Source organism: Ambystoma mexicanum, chromosome 3p (genome assembly GCF_040938575.1).
Source record: "Ambystoma mexicanum isolate Mex_15411 chromosome 3p, UKY_AmexF1_1, whole genome shotgun sequence".
Classification (NCBI taxonomy): domain Eukaryota; kingdom Metazoa; phylum Chordata; class Amphibia; order Caudata; family Ambystomatidae; genus Ambystoma; species Ambystoma mexicanum.
This window is the reverse complement of record NC_090925.1, coordinates 1,229,883,781-1,229,909,778: the sequence shown is the minus strand read 5'-3', so window position 1 is coordinate 1,229,909,778 and position 25,998 is coordinate 1,229,883,781. Positions and strand designations below refer to the sequence as shown.

At 46.9% G+C, this 25,998-nt stretch overlaps 1 protein-coding gene across 3 annotated transcripts in view; it reads right to left on the bottom strand.

The window, feature by feature from the left end:
- The window catches only part of SERHL2 (serine hydrolase like 2), a 357,899-nt gene that overhangs the window by 108,656 nt on the left and 223,245 nt on the right, over window positions 1-25,998 (bottom strand). For all 3 annotated transcript variants that reach the window (XM_069652694.1, XM_069652695.1, XM_069652693.1), the window contains 2 exons: window positions 18,748-18,782; window positions 18,588-18,664 (listed from right to left, as the gene is read on the bottom strand). In XM_069652694.1, coding sequence (XP_069508795.1) covers window positions 18,588-18,664; window positions 18,748-18,782 — 112 coding nt within the window. The remainder of the gene's footprint in view (window positions 1-18,587; window positions 18,665-18,747; window positions 18,783-25,998) is intronic.

Below are 25,998 nucleotides of genomic sequence, written 5' to 3'. Positions count from 1 at the left end.
CAGCAGGTGTGAGCACCAGAGATCAATTTCCTTGAGTCTTTAATCCTGCCAGATGTGACCTAAATAGGTCTGTCTTTCCTCTCTCTAGGTTGGGCATTCCAGTAGCAGATGTTTCAGGGATTCCACCGTCTTTGCATTTTGGCATAATCTACATTCCTTTGGTTCTTCCTTTCCTCTCTTTCTGTAATTGTTTGTTCTACTTGGCCAAAGGTTGAGGCGTAGTTTTAAAAAGCCCATTCTCAAAATCCAATTAGGGAATAGTGTTAGGTATTTCGGAAGATTTCGGAAGCCTGTTCAGTTTTCACAGAACTGCCCAAAAATCTTCATAGCCTTTGTATTTATAGAGGTCTTCCAATGTTTCAATCCAATCTCTGGTGTACATTTTTTTTTTTCACTTGATCCGGATTGGTTAGTAGGGACTCTTCCGTTTCATTCAGGTTAAGGAGGATTATCTGACATGTCTTAGACCATTCAGCTAGTATCGGTTCCGACCTCTCAACCATTGCCTTTTTTTTGCTGCAAATCCCCCCTTTGTTAATGGTTCGAGGCATTTCCTGAAGAAAGACATCTTCCACTCTGCGATGACTTTCAGAGAGGATAGTGCCAGTTATCTTTGAATTATTTGCATTGGGAAAGTTTTCGGCAGGCCCAAGGTTGTTCTCCAGAATTTGCCTTCTAGACACGCCCATATATTGGCGTCCAAGGGAAGCGAGGTTTGCGATCCATAGGTGAGGATTGCCACCACTTTTGCTCGATAAAAGTCTATCAGGGGTTTCAAGGAGAATCGACAGAATCGTGCCAATAGGATCTTTTTCTTGGCCTGTCAAATTTCTGAGTTTATTTCTCAGGTCTTGACATCTTGGGGCCTCGTTCCTGTCAGTGTTGACGCAGACTCCCAGGTACGTAATATTAGACACTTCCGTTATCTTTTTGTTATTTAGGTACCATCGAGCGTGTTTTGTATTTTTCCCCTTTTTAGTGTTGGCGAAAGTCAGAATCCTGGATTTTTCCAGGTTGATAGTCATTTTGTTTTTGGTTACATATGACTCCAAGGCTCTTAATTGATGTTGAAGTCCTATTGAAGTCTGATCAATTAGGATTATATTGTCCGCGTAAATTAGTCTTCCAATTGGTACATTAGCAAGTTTTGCCGGAAAAATTCTTGAATCCACAAAGGCATCTTCCATGTCTGAGGAATACAGATTGTATAGTTCTGGAGCAAAGGGGCAGCCTTGTTTAAGCCCGATTGTCGTGAACATTTTCTCAGACAGGAGGCCAGCTTTATTTAGCCTCACTTTGATAGAAGTATTTGTATGTAGCTCCTTTATGTTGTAAAGGAGAACTTCCGGGCAGTTCCATTTTTTTTTATTTTCTCCACATCCTCTCTCTATCTACTGTATTAAAAGCCTTGGATAGATCTATAAAGGCCATATAGAATTTCGCCTCTTTATTTCTAAGGGTTCGAGCTTTTTTTTTTGAAAATATATTTTTATTGACATTTTACAGGTTATTACTGTGAACATTGCACCAAGAAGAAAACAGTATTACATTTATTGAAAGCGTACCCACCAATAACCCTTTTATCCCCCCCCCACCCCCCTAGCCGATTAATCAAAATAGAATCTGGATTTAACACCCCGTAGCACAATGCACAGTCCCAGAGCACAGGCGATGGATATTTTTTGCACACTTGCCCTTGGGCTCAACCCATTGGGACCCCCTTGTGGGGGGGAGAGAACATGTCCCGATTAATGGGTGCCATTGGAGACCCCGACTTTACAGTTTCACAGTGTCTAAAGGACAGAACCGGGCCCACCATAAAAATTAGACCCCTCATGTACTGCGTTCGTATTTTTCAAAAAATGGGAGCCAGAGTTCTCCGATATTGGTTTTGGATTCATCAAGAACGTGCGTAAGGAATTCCATGTCATAAATCGCTCTGACCTTGATGACCCATTCCTTTTCCTGTGGCATGTTTGGGTTTTTCCACTTTTGGGCCAGGCAACACCTGGCTGCCACAAGCATGACCTGGAGCATGTGGCCCTGAGTGTCCTCCTGGTCGTCCCCAACACCAATCCCAAAGAGGAGCAGCCAGGGACAGAGGGGTCTGTCTATCCCATCCACCCCCCTGATCCAGGATAAGACCTCTCCCCAATACATCTGTACCCTGGGGCACGACCACCACATGTGTATGTAGTCTCCGGTGGTGTTTCGGCATTTCCAGCAGTGTGGGTCGTAACCTGGGAGCATTCTGGATAGTCTCTGGGGGGGATAGTGCCACCTATGTAAGACCTTTAATGCCTGGTGTCTGTATTGGAGGGACGTGGTTGAGCGATGGGCTCGGATACACATCTTGGTCCATCTCCTATCGTCTATTGCCATGCCAAGGTCTCTTTCCCATTGCGTTCGTGCTGGGGGGGGGTCCCTTGGTATTGAAAACAAGAGGAGTCTGTACAACCGAGCAATCACCCCCTTGGAGCCCCGAGTAGAGATGATCTCTTTCTCAAAATCCGTAAGGTCCCTCCTAAGAGTGTCCCCCCACGAGGGTTCTGAGAGAACTCCCTTAAGCTGGAGGTAGCGGAACGGTGACAACTTGCCCAGACCCAGAGCCTCCTCAAGGTCAGGAAGGGGCATGAAGGATCCCCCCACCCATAGATGGCAGGCCCTGACCAAGCCCGCCTCGTACCAACTCTGGTATGCTGCTGGTTCCGCTATTTTGGCCAGGAATGGTGGCGCCCAAATGCAACTTAGCGGGGAGGGCCAGGTCGTAAGCCACCTGAAATAGCTCCCCTCCTTCCAGACCGACCAGAGAACCCCCAGCACTGGGTGTTCATGTACCCTCCTGGGGATGCGTGTTCTTGGGACCCATAACTGCTCGTCAATCGTGACTGGGGCAAGAAGTCTATTGTCCAGAGCCACCCACTGTTTCTCCGTCCCAGGATTAAAATGGTCAACCAGAATCCTTAGCTGTGATGCCCTGTAATACGCATCGAAATCGGGAAACCCCACTCCTCCATCCTCCTTCGGTCTTGTCAAGACATCGTAGGAGATTCTATGTTTCTTTCCCGCCCAAAGGAATCTAAGCAATACCCGCCTCATTGAGTCGAAAAAGGGCTTCGGCACTTGGGTGGGGAGCATCTGGAAGAGAAATAGAAACTTGGGGAGTATTACCATCTTAATCAGGTTGAGCCGTGCCATCCACGAGAACCCCGCCGCCGCCCACCTCTCAATATCTCTCTTAACAGCCGTCCATAGTGGGGTAAAATTGCGCGCGAAGAGGTCACCCGGGGAGGATGGGATTTGGATTCCCAGGTATCGGAACCCCTCTCTCTGCATTTGGAAGGGGAGACTTTCCACATACTGTACTTCTGTTTCCGGGAGCTGACCCCCCACGAAGGCCACTGACTTGTCTAGGTTAACTTTATACCCCGAGAGGTTACCATAGCGCGTCAGGGCCTGTAGTACATGAGGGATCGTCTGTGACGGCTTGGTAACATACAAAAGGACATCATCTGCGAACAGACTAATCTTGCAATGGGAGCCGCCCAATTGGACCCCTTTGATGTTTTCGTTGTTACGTATAGAGATTGCCCAGGGTTCCATAACTAGGGCGTATATCAAGGGGGATAGTGGGCATCCTTGTCTTGTACCTCGCCCCAGGGGGAAAGACCCTGACTTCGTCCCATTAGCTACCACCCTAGCTGTTGGGGAAGAGTACAGTGCCGCCATCCAGCCCAACCACCTTTGGCCCATTCCCACCGCAGACAAGACCTCTCCCATGAATTCCCAGCTCACCCTATCGAAGGCCTTCTCTGCGTCTAGGGATAGGAGCAAAGCTCCCTCGTTCCGGATCTCCCTTGAGTACAGCACGTGGAGAGTTTTACGCATGCTGTCTGAGGCCTGTCTGTTAAGTATGAAACCCGCCTGGTCGGGGTGAACCAGTCGGGGAAGGCACTTTTCTAGGCGAGATGCCAGAATTCTAGTGAATATCTTTGCGTCGAGGTTTAAGAGGGAAATGGGTCTGTAGGAGCCACACTCCCTCGGGTCCTTTCCCGGCTTTGGGATAACCGTGATGAGGGCCTGGAGGAAGGAGGGTGGGAGCGTCTCCTCGTTTCGGATTTGGTTAAAGAGTTTGGCTAGGGGTTCCACCAGCGAAGATGAGAATTGCTTGTAAAAATCGGCTGTGTAGCCGTCTCCCCCCGGGGCCTTACCCACCCTCAGCCTCTTGATGGCCGCCTCTACCTCGTCAATAGTTATGTCCGACTCTAGCGCCTGTAGTTCCGCCTCCCTCAAGCGTGGCGGGGGGTATTCCTCTAGATATGCCCGTATCTCCTCTGGTGATGTTCCCCCTTGTTTTGTATATAGTTCCTTATAGTAGTCTGCGAAGGAGCCCACTACCTCTGCTTTGTTGTTGAGCATGGAGCCCTCCCGGTCCTTAATGGGGCCCACCCTTCTCTCCAGTCTACATCCCCTGGATCTACGAGCCAACAGCGTTCCCACCCTGTCCCCCCTCTCATAGTACCTCTGCCTTGTGTATCTCAGCTTCTTTACCACCTCTCCTATGAGAGCCGTGTGTAGGGCCTGTCGTTTCTCGCTCATTTCCACTAAGATGGATTCCCTGTCCGTCCCCGCCTGATTGAGTCTACCCCGCAAGGTTCCAAGGTCCGCCCGTATCCTGGCTTCGACGAGCCCTCTTTCCCGTTTACGTCTGGCTCCTTCTGCTATGAGGAGGCCACGGAAGGTGGCCTTTGCTGCCTCCCACACCGTTGGCATGCCTGTTTCCCCATTATCATTTGTTTCAAAGTATGCCGCCATTTCACCTTTTAGGAAGTCCCTAAAGACTGGGTCTCTAAGAAGCACATCATTGCACCTCCAGTGAGTTGATCGGGGGGAGATGGGGAGAAACCAGCTCGCCACTAGGAGCTCGTGATCGGACCAGGTTATTGCCTCGACACGCGGGTCCGTGGCCACTCCGCCTCCCTCCTTGGATGTCAGAAGCAGGTCGATTCTGGTGTATGTGTAGTGTGGGGGGGAGAAAAATGTATAGCCTCCCGGTTCTGGATGTGTTACCCGCCAAACATCTTCCCAGTAGTGTTCCCTCAGGAGAGTCTGGAATGAAATATTATCTTTGGATATTGCCTTGGGTCCAACCCCTCGGGCCGTCCACCAGTCTAGTTTGGGGTCCATTACGAGATTGAAGTCACCTCCGAGGATCATGGCCCCCTCCGCCCATTCATCGATTACTCCCATTATTTGGGTTAGGAACCTAATCTGGCCAGAATTGGGTGCGTAGAGGGTAGCCAGAGTGATACGTTCGCCTTCATGAGTGCCCTTGATTGCCAGGAACCGCCCCCCAAAACCCCTCTTGGTTTCGGTATTGGAGAGGTGGAACGTTTTATTGAGGAGGATCCCTACCCCCTCCTTCTTCGAACTTCTGTGTGAGGCCCAGTAATTGGATCCAATGTCCCTTCCCCTTATGGGTGATTCCTTGCCCTGTCTGTAGTGAGTTTCTTGGAGGAAGAGTACCGTTAGTTGTTGCTTGCGAAACATGTTGCTCGTCAGGGATCTCTTGTTCTGAGAGTTAAGGCCCTTGACATTGAGTGTGCCTATCTTTCCCTCAACCATTGTCGTATGGAGAGGCCACCTCTGTTTGTCCTGTGTCGCTGAGTTGCCCTGTGGACTGTGTCCGTATTGTAAACCCTAGTTTGATTCGGCTATTACCCCCTTCCTCCCCCTGTGTTCCCCACCCCCCTACCCCCACCCATTCCACCCCTCCCGCCCCTTCCCCCCATTCCCTTTTCCCTTTCATTGTAAGGCGTCCGTCCACGCCCCCCAACTAATGTCGGGGTTGGTCAACGAACCACCAAGGACTCTTACCCCAGCCCCGGGTATTTCTTATATTAGGGATCCCCATCTTTTGTTCTTCCCTATATATCGACCCCATCCGTCACCTCAGTGGAGGTGATCAACACTGGAGCCCGAGAGCCCCTCGGCCCCCACACCCACCCCCAGGTCCAAACTCAACCCCACACCGGGAAAAACACAACCAAACCATTAACCTTGCGTCAAACTGCTTCCCGCCCTCCAACCCGGCGGTCCAAACTCGCGCCAACGTGGCGCCTGGCCTTGGCTTTATGAGGCCAGGCCTCATTTTCCAGCTCTATCAAAGCCTAAAACATAGGAGCATCAGTAGGGTTCCTCGACCCCCGAAAGAGTGGTATAGTCATGAGTTCGGAAGGACCTCAGCGGACGCTGATGGGTGTCTTGTTTTCTGGAATTTACGAGTACCCTTGACCTTAGACTTGCCGCTAAGCTTTCCCGGACCGGCCGGGCCTCTGGGGAGATCTTGGGTGTCACCCACTCTGCCGCCCGAGGGAGCGGGCATGTCACCAAGGAGGTCATCTGTGGCCCTCTGAATGTCCTCCTCCGAGACCAGATGGTACTTCTCTCCCTGCCATTCAAACGATAGGCGAAAGGGGTGGCCCCAGCGGTATCTGACCCCCTTCCCTTGTAGCCATCTTGTGAGGGTGCCACATTTCTTCCTCATTAGTAGGGTGAGAGCTGAGAGGTCCTGAAATATGGACACCCTAGAGTCCCCGTATTGGATATTGCCTAGGTTTTTTGCCTTTTCCAGGATCCTGGCTTTGTCCTTGTAGTGATGCAGTCTAGCCAGCACTGAGCGCGGGCCCCTGCCTCCTCCGCCCGCCCGGTGGACCCTATCAAACTTGATCTCGCCTCCAGCACTCTCGCCCAGGGCAATCCTTATGATATCCAGTACTTTACCCTCCAGGCCTTGTATGGTCTCGCCCTCTGATTCCACCAGCCCAAAAATGCGTAGGTTGTTCCTCCTTTCTCTATTTTCCATGTCGTCCACTTTAAACCGGAGTTCCTCCTCGCGCCGTTGCATGTCCTGGAACCTGACCTCCATTTGGGTCTCGAGGAGGGTTGTGGAGAGCTGGTTATTTTCGACCCCCTCCATCCGGTCCTCGAGGGTGGTAACTTTGGTGGTAAGGTCCGCCAATTTGGCCCCCATGTCAGTTCTCATCCCACGTATCTCCTCTAGGATTATCTGGATATTGTTTTGTATAGCCCCCAGGTCGGGGGGGGGGTAGAGGAGCCCCCTGCCGCCATTCCACCTCCAGAAGCCACAAATTGGTATTTGGCGAGGGTCTCCCTCCAGCTCATGGGGGGGGGGGGGGGCTCCGGTGGGCTGTATTCGGTGTGGCCTGTCCAGCCCACAATCTTGATCTTGGAGTGCAGCGTATAGTTAACGACCCCAGAGGTGAGACAGGTAGGCACCTGGTGGGCGAATGTCCCCCCGATGACGATCCCAAGCGATGGGCGCAGCCAGGCCGAGGTTTCCGTGTATGGTACGTTGCCCAGTCGAGAGTCCGGGGGTCTGGTATCGGTGGGGCCCTCTGGCGTGCCCCCGGTGCCCTCTCCTCCCGCGTCGTGCTCCAGTGGGGTGATCGTGAAGGGAATGGTCCGATTGACCTCTCGCCAATAGTCCTTGGTCCCTTATGTTCCTCCGTGTGTCGGCCCCCCGGGGGGATCCACTGTAGCAGGAGCCGCCCCAGGCCCCATTCAAGGTTAGAGAGAGGGGGGGGGGGCCGCGCCCCTGCGTCGGCCTCCCGAATCCGTGGGGGAGTCTGGGGTCGCTATTCCGCCTCGGGCCCCGGGCGTCTTCCGGGGAGGAAGGTGTGGTGGGGGGGGGGGGGGCGCGCTCCTGCGTCGCCCCTCCGGGCCCGTACGTGTGCCGAGGGCGCTCTCGCCTCAAGCCCCGCTTGTCCCCGAGGGGGGAAGAGTCAAAGCCGGGGGGATTCACTGTGGCAGGAGCCGCCCCAGGCCCCGTTCAAGGTTAGAGAGAGGGGGGGCCTCCCGAGTCCGTGGGGGAGTCTGGGTCGCTATCCTGCTCCGGGGAGGAAGGTGAGGCGGGGGGGGGGGTGCGCTCCTCCGGGCCCGCAAGTGCGCCGAGGGCGCTCTCACCTCTCGCGCCGGGCCGACGCGCTGCTCTGTGGGTCCGGGCTTCAGGTCGTTTCCTCGTTCGGCCGCCGGTCCCGCGTGTGGTCTCCGCCTTAGCCTCTGCGCACTCTGTGCGCATCTGATCTCTCCTTCTCCTGGTCCTGCGCGCCCGCCGCGGCCCTCAGCCGTGCTCCGCTCCGCTCCAGAGTGTGGGGGGAAGGGCCGATGGATCCCCCGGGCGGCCGAACTCGATGAAGCCTGCACGGCCGAGGGTCGGAGTTGGACCCAGCTGGGGGGCGAGGGCTCCCACAGTCTCGTGGGGGGGTCTCAAGGAGGGTGGGGGCCCCACTCTTCTTCACTGCCAACGATAACCCGGGGCTGGGTACGGAGCTCTCTGCTCAGGCAGCCATGTTGCCTGCGCCCCCTGGTGGCCTCAGGGTTCGAGCTTTTAATAGGTTTAAGATGAAGATGTTTAATGGGGTGCCTTGTCCCTTCACGAAACCTGATTGCCATTCGTCTTTGTGGCCAGTTTACGTTGCCCATTTGGTCAAGGATTTTAATAATATGGTGGTGAAGATTTTCCCTGCCACGTGCAATAGGGCAATTGGCCTATAATTTTCTGGATCAGTTCTTAGGCCCTTTTTGAAAATTGGCACCACGACACTCGTCTGCCATGAGTCTGGTATTTTTCCTGATTGCAAGATGTATTTGAACAATTGGTGCAAGATTTTTGCCCATTCCACTGGGTCCTTTTTCAGTCCTTCATTCGTCAACCCATCGGGTCCCGGTACTGTTGAATTCTTTAATTTTCTGATGAGTTCTTCTAAGGTCAAACTGTCTATGTCCAGCAAACTTTCGTCCATTCTCATTGGAATCCATTTGTTTGTTAGAGGTTGGAATTTCGTTTGCCTTTGTTTAAAGTATGCTTTCCATTGTTTCCCTGGGACTGCATTCGATGTTAAAGCGTCTTGAAGTGTCTCCTTACTGTTTATCAAAGCCCACGTCCCACCAGTGTTTCTCTTGCAGATCGTGTTTATCATAGCCTGCGAGTCGTGGTTTAGCATTGATTTCTTGTGCATCTTTATCCAGTTATGAAACGCTTGTATTAATTTCCGTGTTTCCACAATTTTATTTGTCTCGTTTAAGTGCTTTAGGTGTTTAGATGTTTCCTCAGGGTTCTTTTCTTCTCTACCACGGCTCAGTCATATACGTGCCGGTGCGACATTGTTGGTTTTGAACTTCCCGGTTTTCTTGTGATTTGAATTTTTTTTAGCAATAGAACGTAATCAATGACCTGCAAGACTGCAACTCAATTCAATATTGGTGAAGAAAACCATTTTGGAGGCATCCCCCGACTTTATAGATCCGGGCTTCGATGGGGAACTGCAAACGTCCAACATATTGGAGAAACCAGCATTTGAGCTAATGACTCAGCAGATTGAAATCTTCTGCCCCGAAGGTCTTCCTGCCCAACCCAGTGCATGGTCAAAAATATCCATCCATACGAGTTACTAGAGATCTACATTTTCCTGGTCAAAACGGCAATAGTCAACTTCCACAACCATACAAGTCTCATTTGATAGTAAAAATGCAGCAGAAAGGAGAGTCAGGATGATTGAAGCAAGTAATGGAGCCTCAAGCCCACCAACTGATTGGTCATGGTTGGCTGGAACATTGGCACAGAAACAGAACCTTTACCTTCCAGAGTTTCTACTCACTTACTCTTTAAACATAGCCTTGTGGAACACCACAGGCTTTTAGCACTTGTTTAGGAAAGGAGCCTTAGCTACTTCAAACTATGATATTATATGTCTTCAGGAAACGTGGCTATCCTCCCAGCCGATCTGCGAAGACTTCAAAGTATGTTTCAATCCAGCTTTAACAAGGAAAGTAGGAAGACTGTCTGCGAGTCTATTGACTTTAGTGAAAGTGGGACAAAGCTTAAAAATTATGGATACAAGCAATCCAAGTCCTTATGTGCAGATGATATCTCTAGATTGGGAGATATGTCCGGGTCATACTCCATTGCTGTTTGTTAGTGGAACTTAATGTATATCGGAACCTGGCTGAATTGGCGATGAGGTGTTTGTGAAGTTAATCACTGGTCTAATGGATAATCGTTGGGTTGATTTAAAATCTCCCCTTTTCTTGATATGTGGAGATTTGAAAATAAGATACTTGGACAAGTCAGGGGCCAAACTACAGTGGGGCTCCTTGCAGAAAAAAAGCAGCCCTGACTATCTCCGAGTTGAAGGAGCGTGATATTTGTACGGTAAATAGCTCCCTTAGAGGTGACATTCCGGATAGAGCAACATGGGCGCGTGGACCCCAGTAAGCTCATTTGGATTATTATTTTGCATCAGCTAGTCTTTTCAAATATTTGCACTCCCTTAATGTCACACCTACGGCCAATAGTGATCATTGCATTCTACGTCTTTGCTTTATAGAGCAGGAATGAGAGGTGAAAAGGAGTATGGGGAAATCCGTCCAAATAAACCACAGGAGAAACCGTTTGCGGATATGCCGGTAGGAGGTACCAGAGATCACAACCTCCTATAAAAGTGCCCTATTCTCTAAATCTCTGGGCATTGATTATCCTTGAATCCTTTTGAGCTTCCAAGTATCTCCAAGGATTGGAAGCAATTTCACAGTTAAGAGGCTCCAATACCCTAAGGAAGATGTGAAAAAGGCACAAAAAAGAAATCTTAGAGCTGATTTGCGGGATAGATCGCCTTGAAATGGGCGACACAATCACTCTAAAAAAGAAGCGCAAATAGCAATACAGAAATTGGTTGCTGGCTACAAAGGCTCAACGCTTTCAAGCAGATGCTGAAGTCATCATGAAAATCATAGCCAATAAGAACACGTGCAACCTCTGAGCCCTGCTTCAATAGTAATACCACATACAAACTGGCAACAAGGATTCCTGCCGTGCCTGAAAGGGTCTGGATTGAGTTCTTTTCAGGACTCTTTCGATCTCTCAGAACCGAGTGTAGTAGCACGGCATCCTCTCCACCATGCCATGGTCTATTGAGCTAACACAGGAGGATATCGTTATAAAGATAAAAACATTTAATCCCTTGCGAGCAGTGGGCCCCGGACAGTCTACATAATGAAATGCTGAAATGCAACCCTGAGGATTAGGCAGATTATTGTTGGGTACTGTTCAACCTAATCTTAATAGCTAGAGAGGTTCCTGGCTCATGGAAGGCAGCAATAATAGTCCCCATCTACAAGAAGGGGGACAGAGACAACCCAAAGAATTATAGACCCATTGCCTTATTGGACACGCTTGAAAAGATCTTCGCGTCTATTTTGTTGGGACATCTGTAGAAGTGGGCAATAAGATCTGGCCATCGTGACAAACGGCAGACGGGGTTTGTTCCAGGGGTGGGCACAAGCCTAAACCTATTTCTGCTTAACATCTTGAAGTTGAATGCCTGTAGGTCAAAGCACAAGGTTTATTTAGCCTTTACTGACCTGGAGCAGGCCTTTGACTGCATTAGTAGAGAAAGGCTCTGGGAGAAACGAACTGGCATTGCCCTCAAGGCCTGTTAGAGGCAATAAAGAACTTGTAATTGTCAACATCTATTAAAATCAGGATGTCTGTGTAGGGAGTCTAACAGGTTCGATTGGTACCTCTAGAGGCTTGAAACAGGGCTGCACTCTGGCTGCAGAGCGATTTAATTATATTTATCAGACATGGAGCAGAGTCAGGAAGAGCTTAATGCCTTCTCCCCAAAAATGTATAGCCACCCGATCCTGAGGGTTTTATACGCAGATGATTTAGTTTGATTGACTACACCACAATAGGACTTCAAAGACGATTAAATCAACTAGAGCGATATCTGAAAGCAAACAATTTCACCTGGATAGTGAATTTAGAGAAAATTGAAAATGTTGACTCCATGATCTATTTGGGTGTCCCCTTCAACTGTAGTGTAGTCGAAAAACCATGGGTGGATGGTCTCAGACTAAAATGCCTGAGACTTGCCACTCAAACAAGAAAAATAAACTGCAAATTCTGCAAATTTACAATTTAACTGTTTTTATAGACTCAAAGTGGCACCCATATTAACATATGGTGCTGAATCCGACCCCAAATCTCCCGGTGGCAGCTTGATAGATTGGAGGGTCTTTTCTGGAGGAAGGTGTTGGGTTTACCACAATCTTTACCCATCTCCCTAATCTGATTTGAATTGGGCCTGCAATCCCTTAGCTCAATGATTGGTTGGCCCTCTGTTAGGCACAATTTGTATGCAGTACCCTCTGGGACCACTACCCACAACTCTGACTACAGGTATAGGCAACCCATCCTTTGGTATAAGCTTGTACTACACAGTTTTGGTAGTGTGTTGAGCAGCCAGGCTTATCCCAACAGGGGTAAATGTGAGCTGTAGTGGAGGTACACAAAGATTCACAGTTACAGCTATTCAAATAAACTCTTAAACTCAAGGTTTCTTGCATAAACAATTATTAATGTATTTATCAGTCAGTTATAAAGCCTTCTTCAGAAGGGAGCAATAGAATAATAACACACAAATACACTTCAATACTGTACACTCTTAGTTTCTAAATCAGTAAAGACCCTTTTGGGATGGCCCACAGACACAATCTACACCCAAAGGTGACTTCAATAACAAGGCTGCTGGGTACATTAAGGGGGTAATTCATGGATTATGTGCACTGAAAAAAATGGGATTTGTGCGCCATTCTGCCCGCAAATCCCTGTTTAACAAATGGGGATTTGCGGGCAGAATGGCGCACAAATCCCATTTTTTTCTGCGCAAATAATCCATGAATTACCGTGTAAATCTTACTGTTGGCATTTAGAATACTTTTGGGAATTGGTAAAAGGCAAAGGTTATTAGAACACAAGAGACCACAAATATTCTTAAGCAGGCAAATACTTTTGGATCCTCCAAGTAGAGTCATATAAGTCAATAGGCTGAGCCAAAATCAATGGTCAAAAGTCTTGTATAGGATGAAGCACTTCTGGTGAGTAAACGGAAAAGTCTTTGCACAAGTTCTTAGGAGTCTTTGATGAAAAGAGGAATCAAATGTAGGGCCACAAGTTGATTAGACTTGTGAGTTGTAGAAGTTTCAAGCAATTCTACAGTAAGAGGTAAGTTCTCTTAGACTTGTTTTACAGTACCTTGGAAATGAGGAAAAGATGCAGCTGATGACTTCTGTTCCTGTGTAGATCTGCAGATCTCACTGTTCCTGGGCCTCAGTCGTGGGGACAAGAGGGAGGATGTCGGGGGACTCCTGCAATGCACTGGGACGGTCAAAACTTGCAACTGGCAAACTTCACTTTCAGTGGCTGTTCAGTGTTTCAGCTCCTTGCGTCTACCGCAATAGCAACACTGCGGTCCCTGGCTGTTAAGATGGACTGTCCTTGCTTCTGGGGTCCCGCACTCTATTGAGGGTGCTCAGGCTTGGTCAGTCCTGCTTCTTGGGAGTCCGGAGGATCTTCCAAAAGCTCTAGGCCAGCTTAAAAGCAACGCACAAAATCTGGTGTTCCTCTCCCTGGCTATCCGGTTTCAAGCAGCAACTCTGTGGAAATTCAACCAGCTCTGAAATGGATGTCCAGGTGGATTACTTTGGAGTTGATTGGTCCCATCAACTCAAAGAGAGAAGTCGTCCTTGCAGGGGCTCTCTGTCGATGCAAACTTGTTTCGGCACTGCAGCAGGGCTTAACCGGGCAAACCAACGGTCCAGGAGTTGCAGCAGGCGTGCTGTTCAATCTCTTCTTTGGTTCCTTCGTCCAGTGGTCGACCCTGCCTTCCAAGCCAAAGGACTCGCCTTTTATTCAGTTCTCTCCCATTCATTCCAGCCTAGCTGTCAATCGCCCAGCAGGCTGGCTGTCCTTGCCGGACAGTCAGCCGGCCAATCAACACAGAGTGCATTTGGTTCTCCTAAGAGACTAAGCACAGGGAGTTTCGGGCACCTCCCTCACTTCCCAGACACTCTGGAGCCAGAGGCGGGCTTCACTCCTGAATCCCGCCAAAGGTGAATTGAACAAAGGGACCAAACCTGGTTTGGCGCACAGAGAAAATCTGTAGAAGGACCTTTCCACAAAGAAATGACGAAAAAGAAGACCGGGTGCCATTTTGACAAAGATGGCTCCCGCGGTTGCTTTACAGCAGCTGTGAACACAGCCCGCGGTAAATGCAAACCATGGCAGTTTAAACAAAACCACTGCCACCAGCCATTCTATGAGAAAAGGGTAACATAAAAATGTTACATGAGAAGCTAGACAAAGGGGATACTAAGTAACCCCTCCAGCACTCTACTGTAAGATAGTGTGTGATGGGTCTAGAACGTTACAATGGTAAGTATAGTCAATTTCACTTTACTGCTCTGGGAAACAGTAGTTTGTCCCAGTGAAGGTAGTTAAACCTTCGGGAAATCTGGAAGACTTCCCTGTGTCACTGCAATGAAGGTGCTGTGTGACATAATCTAAAAGATGATGCCTATGGAGTTTGTCAGACTACACAACCAAAAGGAACACAGGGGTAAAATGCACATTAAAATACATGAGAGAGTGGGAAAAAGGGTCTCACTCGCTCCACGTTAAAAAAATCAAGTCCTCAAAGTCCAGCAAAGTTGCTGGGGGTCTCTAAGGTGGAGGGAATTAGCACATTTCTGAGAATTCTCCCCAACACGCTCATTGAGCATGTTCTTGAAATGCATGATTGATGGGAAGTCTCCCCCATTCAGAATTCTGTAATGGTTGCAATGACATGTTTTACTTTTTGTAAGGTTTAAAATAAACCAATAATTTATGTTAAAAAATAAACAAATATGGGGCCACCCTTTTCTTTGGCCTAGGTAACATTTTTGTTCCTTTTCCAGGAATCCTCTTAACATGGCAGTCTTTTCATTTGTACCCTTTTTGCAGATGTACTATCACATTCTGAGTATTTAGCCGCTAGAATGTGCTCAAGATGACCCTATACTCATGGCCTTGCTTTGTTTTTCACGATCTGTTCTAGATGGCCTGTCCTTTTTTGGACATCCTTCTACCTTGCCAGGTGGGCCAGAGTCCTTTTTCTTGATGTACCTTGACAGTCTTCTTGTAGAAAGCCTGCAAAGGTTCTCCCACGTGTGTCAGCTGGCATGAAGTGGGAAAGAGGGCTTTCTGCCCTGAATCCACATTCCTCCAGAGACATGGTTAATGCTGTACAGACTCTGTGAGATTGGCTGTGCACTACTGCACAGCCACCTCCACATTTGAATGTTGTAAGCTTCCTTATTGAAGGCCTAGATTCTTCCCAGTCTGAATATAAGGAAATGAGCTGGACCCAAGTCAACCACTGGAGCTGAAGAGGTCCGAAAAAGACGACAACCGAGGGATGCCAGGCGACTGATAAAGGAATTCTTAGTGGGAATCCTCAGGGCTCTGCTGAGATGCTGGAAACATGCTCTGTGGACCATAACCAGAAAAGGAGACTGTCGGGAGCCTAACCTTCAACCGCTGAGCTACTGGGTACTTCCTGACACTTCCAGGGGTCAATCACATATGCGCATTTGTCAGGTCTCCTGTGGGGGTTTCTTCATCGTGGGATCGAATCTGGGTGCAAGTACGGAGCATTGTGGAGGAGCAGACAGTAATGTGGGAAGTAGCCATGCAGAAACGCTCAGGGAACAGGAAGCGAAATTGGAGTTTTGTGTGCAGGTGTATCAATTAGCAAGTAAAAATGCTACAGCTCATTGCGCAGGTTACAATATAGGATTTAAGCTTCCAGGACAGCTAAGGAGTGAAGGGGATGCTGAAGTACATATGCAGAAATGGTGAAAAGTAGGTTGCTATTTTTGGCTTGCATTTGGAGGAGCTCTGAGGAGCAAACAGCAATGTTGATGGTAGGTGTGCACAAATGCTGAGGAGTTGTTGGTGTCTAAGTGTTGGTAGAGAAGACTCTCAATGCTCACACCAGAAAACATTGAAACGGCTTATGTACACCACTAAGGGTTGCACGCTTGAGACGGGTCACTGCAGTTGGGCGTGGCCCCTCCAGATGTGCGACATTGAAGCCTTCCTCATTGCGAGAAATCTGGGATCACGCCAGGGTCACCAAAAATGTAGAGAAGCCCCTCAACGCTAACAGAAAAATACAAACCACCAGGGAAAAAGGCCCAGCACACCTCTTGGAGGGAGAACAAGATGTATTCTCATAAAACACAAGTACGCAATAGCAAAGAACTCTGCTGCCACGCAGCGCTCTGACAAAATCAGTATGAGCAATGGTTTTTAAAGGTAAAAAGCATCACAACTGATGTACATCAGATAGGGTACAAATCCATGTATATAGCCAGCCTGCTCCATGGAGGATGCCAGACCATTGGTCCCATAGTCATCTGCTCATCTTCTTCCATGTGGGATTCTTCTTAATCCGTCATTAAGCGCTGAGCTCCTAATTGCCAATTACTAAAACAATTCAGTACATCTCCTATCTGCAGCCTAATGTTCAGCTGCTACTGCAGACATGAGTGTAGAGGATACTTTCGACGTCACAATATCTTACAAACCCCAGCTCGATCCCAGATACGTCAGCGCCTTTCCAAATTTTCCCACCCTAGCTTTAGTTTTGTTACTTTGCACCTCGAAAGCACAAATCACAGAGATCCAGGTTGTGGTGATCCTGCCTTTCTACTGTGATCTACCTGATAAATGGGTTATTTAACAGGTTTATGGTCGGTGGTGTGGGGCTGGCTGGTACACTGGAATGTTGGGGTCTTGGGATGGAGGCAACTGGGTACTATAACTTAAGGCTTGGACTGGTGAAGGTCGGAGGTTTGTGCCCTCCCTCTCATGGGATAACTGTTCACAGGGAGCTCTCGGCCCCCTCACGACCTTGCAGCGTGCATTCCTTCTCGGATACATGGGCTAATGGTATGAAACAATGAGGGGTTTATGAACATTCACAGATCTGGTCTTTCTCACTGCTGCCTACTGTGCAACCCGAACCTGCATGCACACTCATTTAAATGCTCTGGGCCTGGGCCTACTGTCCTGGCTGCAGCACTGCGCTAGCCCTCAATTTCAAAATGGTGGCTGTCTCTAAGATGGCGTTTCACTCTCATTGCAATCTATACCCAAACATCTTATACGCTAACCACAATACAGCTTCTATCGACTGCCCCCCTGTCCCTCATAAACTCCCCAAGCACTTTTGACACACTCTTATGCCTCATTGGGAAACCTTTGGTGGCCTGGAACGATCGGCCGCACTCCCCATCACTTCTCAAGGTCTCCAGAGCCCAAAGCCCGACAACCCCAGAAGACAGTGAGGAAAGTCATCCACAGTGAGCTACTGTGGCCCTGGACCAATTCTACCTTTCTAGCTGTTTAGGGGCCCGAAAACCCCTTATATGACTTCAGCCAATCTCTCCAAATTGGGTTTGCGTAAGGCACAAAGTCCTGCTTACTTTAGCTCTATCCGGGTCTTGCCCAGGGCAATGGTGTCCTGGTCAGAACCTCTGGGGTCATCCCCTTAGACTCCAGGGGTGGCAGCTACTTTTCAGAAGTCTTCAACCTGATTTAAGTCCTGTATTCCCTTTTTTCGGTATCACGTAATATTATCGCCCCAAAAAATATTACCGTACATATGGTCGTCAGGAACGGCCATAGGCAATATTATTATTGGGGAGAATATTTGGGGTTTTGGGGAGTGGGGGTTGCGGGGGTGTCCCCTGCTCACTTTAAAATAATACAGGGGTTGCAGGGGTATCCCCTGGAGGTTCGATGCCTTAATATCACCGCAAAAATATGGCGACATTTTTGTATGGCAATATTTTTGCAGGGATATTAACACATGGAACCCTTTTTTCAAGTACTATCTTTGCTCTGCAGTAACTGCCTTATTGTCCTGCAATACCAAGCTGGGTGGGCTCTCCTATACTACTCACATTTGACACATAGTAACATTTTTGGTAACATTTAAGACTCCCAGATACTGCGTGTAGGCTAGGGTCGGACATCTAAAGACTAAATATATGGTGCTTTTATTATTTAATAACCGCTTGTGATATTAAAGACGCGTGTTGCCCATAGCTGGCTACCCAACTGAGCTGTATATATGTACATTTATATGTTTACGTACCTTTGAATATTTCTAGTGCACATTAGTTTAGTACCGTGTGTAGTGTAGTACTGTAATAAATTAGTTTTATTTGTGTACTTACCTGTGTGGGTCTATTTGTTTACTATTTCTGTCATGTATTTAAGGTACTACGCAACAGTGCCCCTTTCCCCCTTAGTTCAGCCTTATTTCTTGATCTATGCTACTTAAGTGAGTTGAATACCTCAACTGGGGTTGTGAAAGCCTTGCTAACCCTAGGTTGGCTTCTCCAGGTCCTACCACAGGTAGTGACTTTGAACAATCCTCCTAACAGTTGGTGACAGAGAAGAATGCACAAGTGCCAAGAATCAAGTGATAGTGTTGGCAGCAGGCGTACAGGAGCACTGAGAAGCAAGCAGTTAAGCAGTGTTGAGGAGCAGGCAGTGATTTTGAAGGTAAGTGTGTCATGGACGATGTTAGAGGTATCTGGCATGCTGAGGTTTATGGATACAAATTGCTTTGATCTTCTTTCCTCTATATAAACTTTCTTACTTTACGTACATAATAGTCAGGACGTTTGCTCCGATATTCCCCAAGAATGCCAGGCTCAGCTCCATGGTAAAGAGAGGGTGGTAGGGCTGCGAAAAATAAACCTTCATGAGATGTTTGAACAAATACAAAATGAAAACTGAAAATTGGCAAGAGCACTGAAGTATCTTACCATAGAGACCTGAATATCCCGAGAGAAGACGACACCTGGTAGAAGAGCGAAAGACAGGCATTATTCACAACAGTACATGCTACTCAGACTAGCTACCTACATTGCTCAACACATGGCACATTTTGTGTTTAGAATTTCAATTTCTTTATTCATTTTAAAAATAGACAGCAGCATTATTAATTGTACAATCGTGATGACATAACATGGGTTCCATCTACAACCAGTTGTCAATAAGCTTGTCGATATCATCAACAGTACTTATGTCATATGTCTAGATTCACAATTTTAAAAAATAGCTCTGTATAAACGCAAGAGCAGATCAAGAAAAGAAACCGTAAAGAAAACTCATTTATACACAGTTCTACCAGTATTCACATCCTCTCCATGATGTTGTAGGCAGAGGAGGATGGACTAGGGAGATGCAGGGCCGGTCTGGGGGGGCCTTCACCAGGGATGTTGATTGCAGTTCCTAATTCGGTGAGCCTCTCGGATTTATACACATTATGTTCTAAGGGGGGGGGAGTTGCTTTATGGGGCTTCATGTCCGTTGCTCTTGTTAATTTCATAAGCACCTCCTCCCATTGTAGTGGTGAGTCCTGTTTAGTGTGTGCTTATCTATGTGAGCTTTCTCTCAGTATGGTTGCCTCTGCTCTAGCCCAGCTTTGTAAGTCTGCCAACCATAATTTAACAGTTGCGAGGCTTCATGGATTTACAAGCCATGGCAATACTCCTAACTGCTAGATATACAAATGTATCAAAATGCTTCTTACGCTTTCTTTTCGACCAGAGTCTCATCAAGCAACCACAAGGGTCTGTTGGCACTGGCGTTATACCTACCTCTTAACATTTTCTGTTTGTTCCATTCCAAAATGTGGTAATGAGCAGACATTCACAGAACATGTGCACTAAGTGCGCATTTTTCAGGGGGCATCTGGGGCCACAATGTGAAGAGGTAGTCTAAGCCCAATCCCAGCCGGAGATCTGGAGAGTAAGGTTTGCCTAGTCTTAATGTTTTGTAGGCTCAAGAGACCCCGGGCCACACGCTCTGGGGTAGCCTTGTTATCTAGGGGCGCCCACAATCCTTTCTTAATGGTGTAGGCAGCGATAGCACACTTCAGCAGTCTGGTCTCAGAGGTTTCCTCGTCAGATAGCCATCTCGCCACATATTGCAGTTGCGAGCAGGGGAGCAACTATCATTACAATGTTGGATGTTGGAGGGGACCCTTAGTGTACATTTAGGATTGCAGCATTGGAGTGGTTTAGCAGCTTTACTTCACAAAGTTATTGGCAAGTCACTGTTCCAAAGTGAATTAGCTGTCTACAGTGACGATATGTTGGTAGCGTGCAGGAAAAAATGAAGGAACTGTCTGTCGCCTGTAGAAAGGATGGATTCAATGCAGACTGCCTTTCACTTAGGAAGGTTGAGCTATTGAGAGCAGCTTTTACCTGTGGAAAGCATGAGCTAAGGGGATTTACCAAACCGCATGGACTGTCACCCAAATGATTGACAGCATCTAGGAGTTTGCCTATGGAGGGAGAATTGTCACTTGTCCCATGGACAAAACACTACATTTCAAAAGTTAGATTCTGGGAATTGTCGCGCTCATATCAAGGAAAGATAACACTAATTTACCCGTTGAAATAATAGCTTCTGGGGAATTGCCACCAGGTCTGTAAAGCCATCCCTGAAGGATGGATGGCTGGCTCTATAGATACATAGAGGAAATGAGAATATTTTCCCTGTAGGAAGTGGGGATTCTGGGTATTTGCCCAGGTACAAAAACAACCTTTCCCTTGAAGGGAGTGGGGATTCTGGAGATTCTCCCATGCACAACAAGCTGATTAAGTGTAGAAAGGACAGATTGGAGGATTTGCCCAGGGTCAAAGAATCGACTATATGATTTGGGAACATTCACCAGAGATAGATAAATTGCTTGTTTGCATGAAGGATGTGTTTGATGGATTTAAGTCTAGACTTTGCTCAAAACCTATCTCTGAGATGAATGACCCACAATTGGAATGCCCAGAATTTAAAAAATCATACAGATCAAGAATGAATTAAAGTGATTTTTTTTTTGTTTTATTTAGCGTGCCATAGCCAACATTTGACTTTAAACACATTTCACAAACAGACATACATCAAAAAAATAAATTTACAACCTTAAGAATTATGAGCATTCAAATTCCTAAATTATTATCTTTGAATAAACAAGCAATTTCAACACAGACTATAACATTTTAGCAGACAGCACATAGGGGAAGTAGTAAGAAAAGAAAAACAGAAAAGGAGGGTGAGCGAACAAGAGAACACATTTTTTTTCCACAATATAACTCTTTAGTCTCATAGAGACTAAATTTAAATAAATTACTCATTGAAACACAACATCTAATAAAAAAATTAAAAAAAAGACTTAAAAGTGGGAAAAAACCGATCCGTCCCCCGTGGCATCCAATCACCCTTCCCCTCCTTCTCTCCTCCTTTCAAGTCAGTCACTGATCAACTTAAGTTCCCTCAGAGCTCTAACAAGTTCCACTGAGAGAGCAGACTCATGACATGCGGATAGTCTCCCCCAGAAATCAATGGTATTTAACCATAACGGATGATGGACAAACCTACCAAATCTTCTTACCCTCATACTCCAGGTGCCTGGACACTCTGATAATAAGTGTTTAGATGTCTGATTAACAATATCACACTTATCACAGCTTGGTAGTATTTCCCCTTCATTATCCCTTGTAGTCTGAATCTGAAGTGATTAATAACAAAGAAAATACTCTGTCACTTGTGGAAAGGATAGTTTCTGGGATTCACTGTAACTCAGTTGAACAACCTGTTCTGTTGCTTCAAACAAGGACACCTGTAGTGAGGACAAGTTCTAGGGAGTCACCCAAAAATATAAAAACAGGTAAACTCTTTCAAATGCCGGTTCACACAGATGGGATAACTGTAAACCCTAGAAAAGATGGGTCAATGCAGGGGTTGAGCGTCTCCATATGAAGAAAGAAAATAATGGGTCTGAGCGTTCTCTCCTGAGGCTAGGAACTGTGTAGGAAAGATAGCTGTCTCAGTATTCCTTCAGAGGGAATAGAGCTGGTCACATGCAGACAGGATGGTTTCTACTGATTATGTTAATCATATAGCTTGGCAAGTTAAGCGATTGCCTTGGGCATGTGTTTTAGGCTAGAGGGCACAAAGCCTGGCAATGCCAACACAGCCCTTCTCCAGTCTGAGGTCTAAAAAATGGAATATCATTACTATGAATAATAACAACACCTACTATTACATGGCTTAGAGGCAGGAATAAACCAGGCGGAAGTGCCACACCAATACGTTATTTTTATTCAAATGGTAGAGAACCTGCCAAAACAGTTCAGAACTCTAGAATTAGCACATGGATACAAAGCATCCCCCCTCTCAGGCTGTATAATCCAGAGTACTGTTGTATGGATATAAAGGCTCCCCCTCTACAGAAGGATGGACTGAAATGGTTTCCCATGGCCACAGATTATTTCATTTGCAGAAAGCGCAGGATGATATCAGTACACGTATACAACATCTTTCACCTCAAATAGTGCATAGGTCCAATAACACTGGAAAACAACTAAGCATTTTTATAAAATAATAGAACTTCCTCTGGATGAGAACTGATGGATTCAAAGCAGGAACATTAGGAACTGGCAAAGGTATTGAGATCCATATTGGGCACCACTCTTAGGACTGGATGCATACATGGGCACGGTTTGCAAAGTGGTTTTGCAAATGGGGTCTGTCCGCGGACTGCAGTAAAGTCTTTCCACCATTACCTGTGAACGAGGAGGAGCCTCTACACCTCGCTGTGCTTCACTATAAAACTGCCAGGACAGCGCAGAGCATGGCATGGTTTAAAAACTGTTTTTTCAAAAGTGGTCTATCCATGGTCCATAAAAGGCCAGAGGTGCAAGTAGAGTGACATCCGACCTATCCGTTGTACACAGAGAATCCTGTGTGTACATATAAGGTGAGCCTGTTAAATGGAAAACATTTTCCTGGACTGTGTGCATTTCTTAATATTCTAAAGCCTGTGTGCCCGATGACTAAGCCCTATGGTCTTGGGTCAGAGAAATCAACCATAAACACTATGCCCGATATGGGCAGGCAGTTGGCAACAGACACAGCTGAGATTGCTGGAAATACTAGTGCTTTGGCATTCCCTGCCGAAAGTATGCGAGGGAAAATCACTGCGTTCTATGGCACTAAGGGAACCAATCCAGAAAGGCAGCCACATCTGACGACTGTTACTGAGGCAATGGGCAGCCTTCACGAGATAATGCGTAAATTGCTGCTGGACATCGATAACAACTCCCTGCTGAAGCTGTGCTATGCTTTACATACCCACAGCACCGTTATCAGGGATTGCAGGGCCACAGAGTGCTGATGTAAGTATTGAGGACTATATTTCAATACCTTGAGACTATCAACAAATAATCACTGATGAGGTACCTGCAGTCCAGGAACTTGACTCTAAAGTTTTCACCATTGGACCGGTCATAGTGACTGAAGGCAAGCAGAACTTAAAACGCTCAGCTTTGATGGACCTATTTTATAAAGTGACATTGTTGAGGCTGTTGAACTCATGTGATTTTGACTTTGTAGAACCATTGATCAAAGTACCTGGCAAGGTATCTCAGATGCGTTGTTGCTTGCCGGAAACAGTTACCTTGATACGAAATCATCAGGCATCTTTGAAATACCTGGGCTTTGTCTTGAATAAAAGGATTGACCCACTAAAGACACCACCATGTTGCCCACAATGTAAGGAAACTCCGGCTACTAATAGCACCGCAAATACAAAACCATGTTCTAAGGCAGCTGTACAGTATGATGACGCTAAGGGGTGGGAATGGCTTCAGAGGTTCTTACCTAATACAGGTCACACTCGAAGCAGCATGATTGCAAGTTGGAATACCCAGGGGTTTTCCCACTTGATAAAGAAGGGGGAATCAATGGTCAAATTGGTATGTCACAACATATTTGCCCCCCAAGAGCCTTGGAGAGCGTTTGATATTGGGATTGATCGATACAGTGTCTTCCAATCAAAAGCGGTCAAGGGTAGTACTGGTCACCCAAAGGGTGGTCTAATGATTGGAGTGAGGAACGACCTTAATCCCTCTCGTATTACGAAGGGGTACTGGGGGCAATGTATTGGCCGTTGAGGTACAAATGAAAGAGGGAGGGGTACCTATACGAATGCTGGTCATAAACATTTAAGAACCCCCCCCCCCCTGTACATGTGTCTCTGAGGAAGTGTGACTACTGAGATGTAATCTTGAGTCAGTGGAGCGAGGAGGCCATTAGCAACCTGGTAGTCATATGTGGAGAATTGAACTCCAGATGTGTGGATAAGAAGCGGTGTGCTCCGTACAAAAACAAAGCTGAATTTAGTTCAACAACCCATAAGGCATCGAACGCCCAAGGGTTGCTGTGGCTCCTCTTCTTGAAGGAATGGGAAGTGATTTTACTCAACGGCCATGCTTCTGGAGACCAGCCGGGTATGCCAACGTGGTCTTGTGGGGTGGTCTTGTGGGATAAAGAACGCCACGTTGGATTACTTTGCTGGAAATAATTGTCTGCTAGGGCACGTAAAGGCTCTCAATGTTATACCAAATGCGTACAGCGACCACGCTATTCTTGTATTAGACATTACCTTGAATTGAAGAAAGATACTTTTAAATTGTGGTGACTTAGTTCTAAACAGTGCAGGGAACCAATTTAGCTGAATCAAGGTTAAAAATGATGAAAATATATGCGATTATTTCTGAGCAGGGCATGTTTTACTGGGACGAGTTAAATGGTAAAAGTACAAACGAGATTGAAGAATGGCTCAGACAGATTGTATACAGAACGGGGTTTCTGGGAAGGAAACCAAATGTGGCTAGCAAAAAGCAGAGCATTAACGCATTTGATATTAACATACGAAACTCCAAGCATAAAAAACGTAGGGCTATCACAACAGTTAAGCTGAGGGATCCTGCCCAAGGTGTGACAGCAGTTGTGGCCGGGGAAATAAAAAGAATGAACAAGGAACACCGGCCCTGGCTAAAACACTGTAAGGCAAACATTGCTAGGACTAACTGGGAACAATTTGTATGTGTCTTTAAAAAGCATGACACTGGTGCCATTTGGAAAATGCTCGCCACTGCTAAGGGTCATAGAGTTACAAAATTGGTTAAGCCCATTTCTGGTGCAACCTGGAGTACTCACATTAGATCAAAATTCTTTGAACAATCGATTGTTCCACACGAAGAAACCAGTGTAGGGTCCATTTTGCCGATGGACTTTAGCAGGGAAGTGATTGAAGCTGCAATAATTAAATTGAAAAATTCAAGATCACCCGCCCCTAATGGATTGGCCAATTCGGTTCTTAAGAATGATCCAGGAAACTGGCCCATGTAATGTTTGTTATTTGCAAGGATTTGTAGGGAGCGAAAAGGTGCTGTCCTCATGGCAGCAGCCTGTACTCATATCTGTATAGAAAAAAGGCGATTTGATGAATGTAGACAACTACAGACTGCTGACCATGTTGGACGTCAATGTTAAGCTCTTCGCTTTCCTGGTACTAAAGGAACTGCAAACATGGGTCGATGTTAACAACATTCAAAACCCATTTCATACAGCTTACGGCCAGGATCAGCCACTGTTCACATCATCAGACCATTAGAGTCCTTGATTCATGGCGCACGTATCAGAGGTGGTTTAGCACTATATGCCACATTTGTAGATTTTAAATCTGCATTTCATCAAGTAAATCGAACAACGTTTGGTCCACATTGAGTAAACTTGGCTGTCCTGGGTGGTTACTGCAAATACTTATTGAACTGCATAGTAACAATTGGGCGTGCGTCCGAATGGACAACGGGGGAACAGTGAATACTTGGGTGCAGATCAACAGCGGAGTCAAACAAGGATGTGTTTTGGCACCCCAGTTTAATCTGTATATAGCTGACCTGCCCCTGCGCCTGTTGGGGAGTTTGAATTGTCCGCCAAAGCTTTGGCAGTGTTCCTTTGGTCACTATGCTATATGCTGATGACCTGGTTTTGTTTGATCGGAATGAGGAATATGTTGAACGAGCTGTCAGGATTTGCAGACGAGCATGATTTAGATAAAGCAAACAATGCTAATATCAGGCAAGAGGGTAAATAGAGTCAAGAATCGATTAGGCATTATCAACCATGCTTTAATGTACCCCTACTTGGGCCTCGAACTATGTACA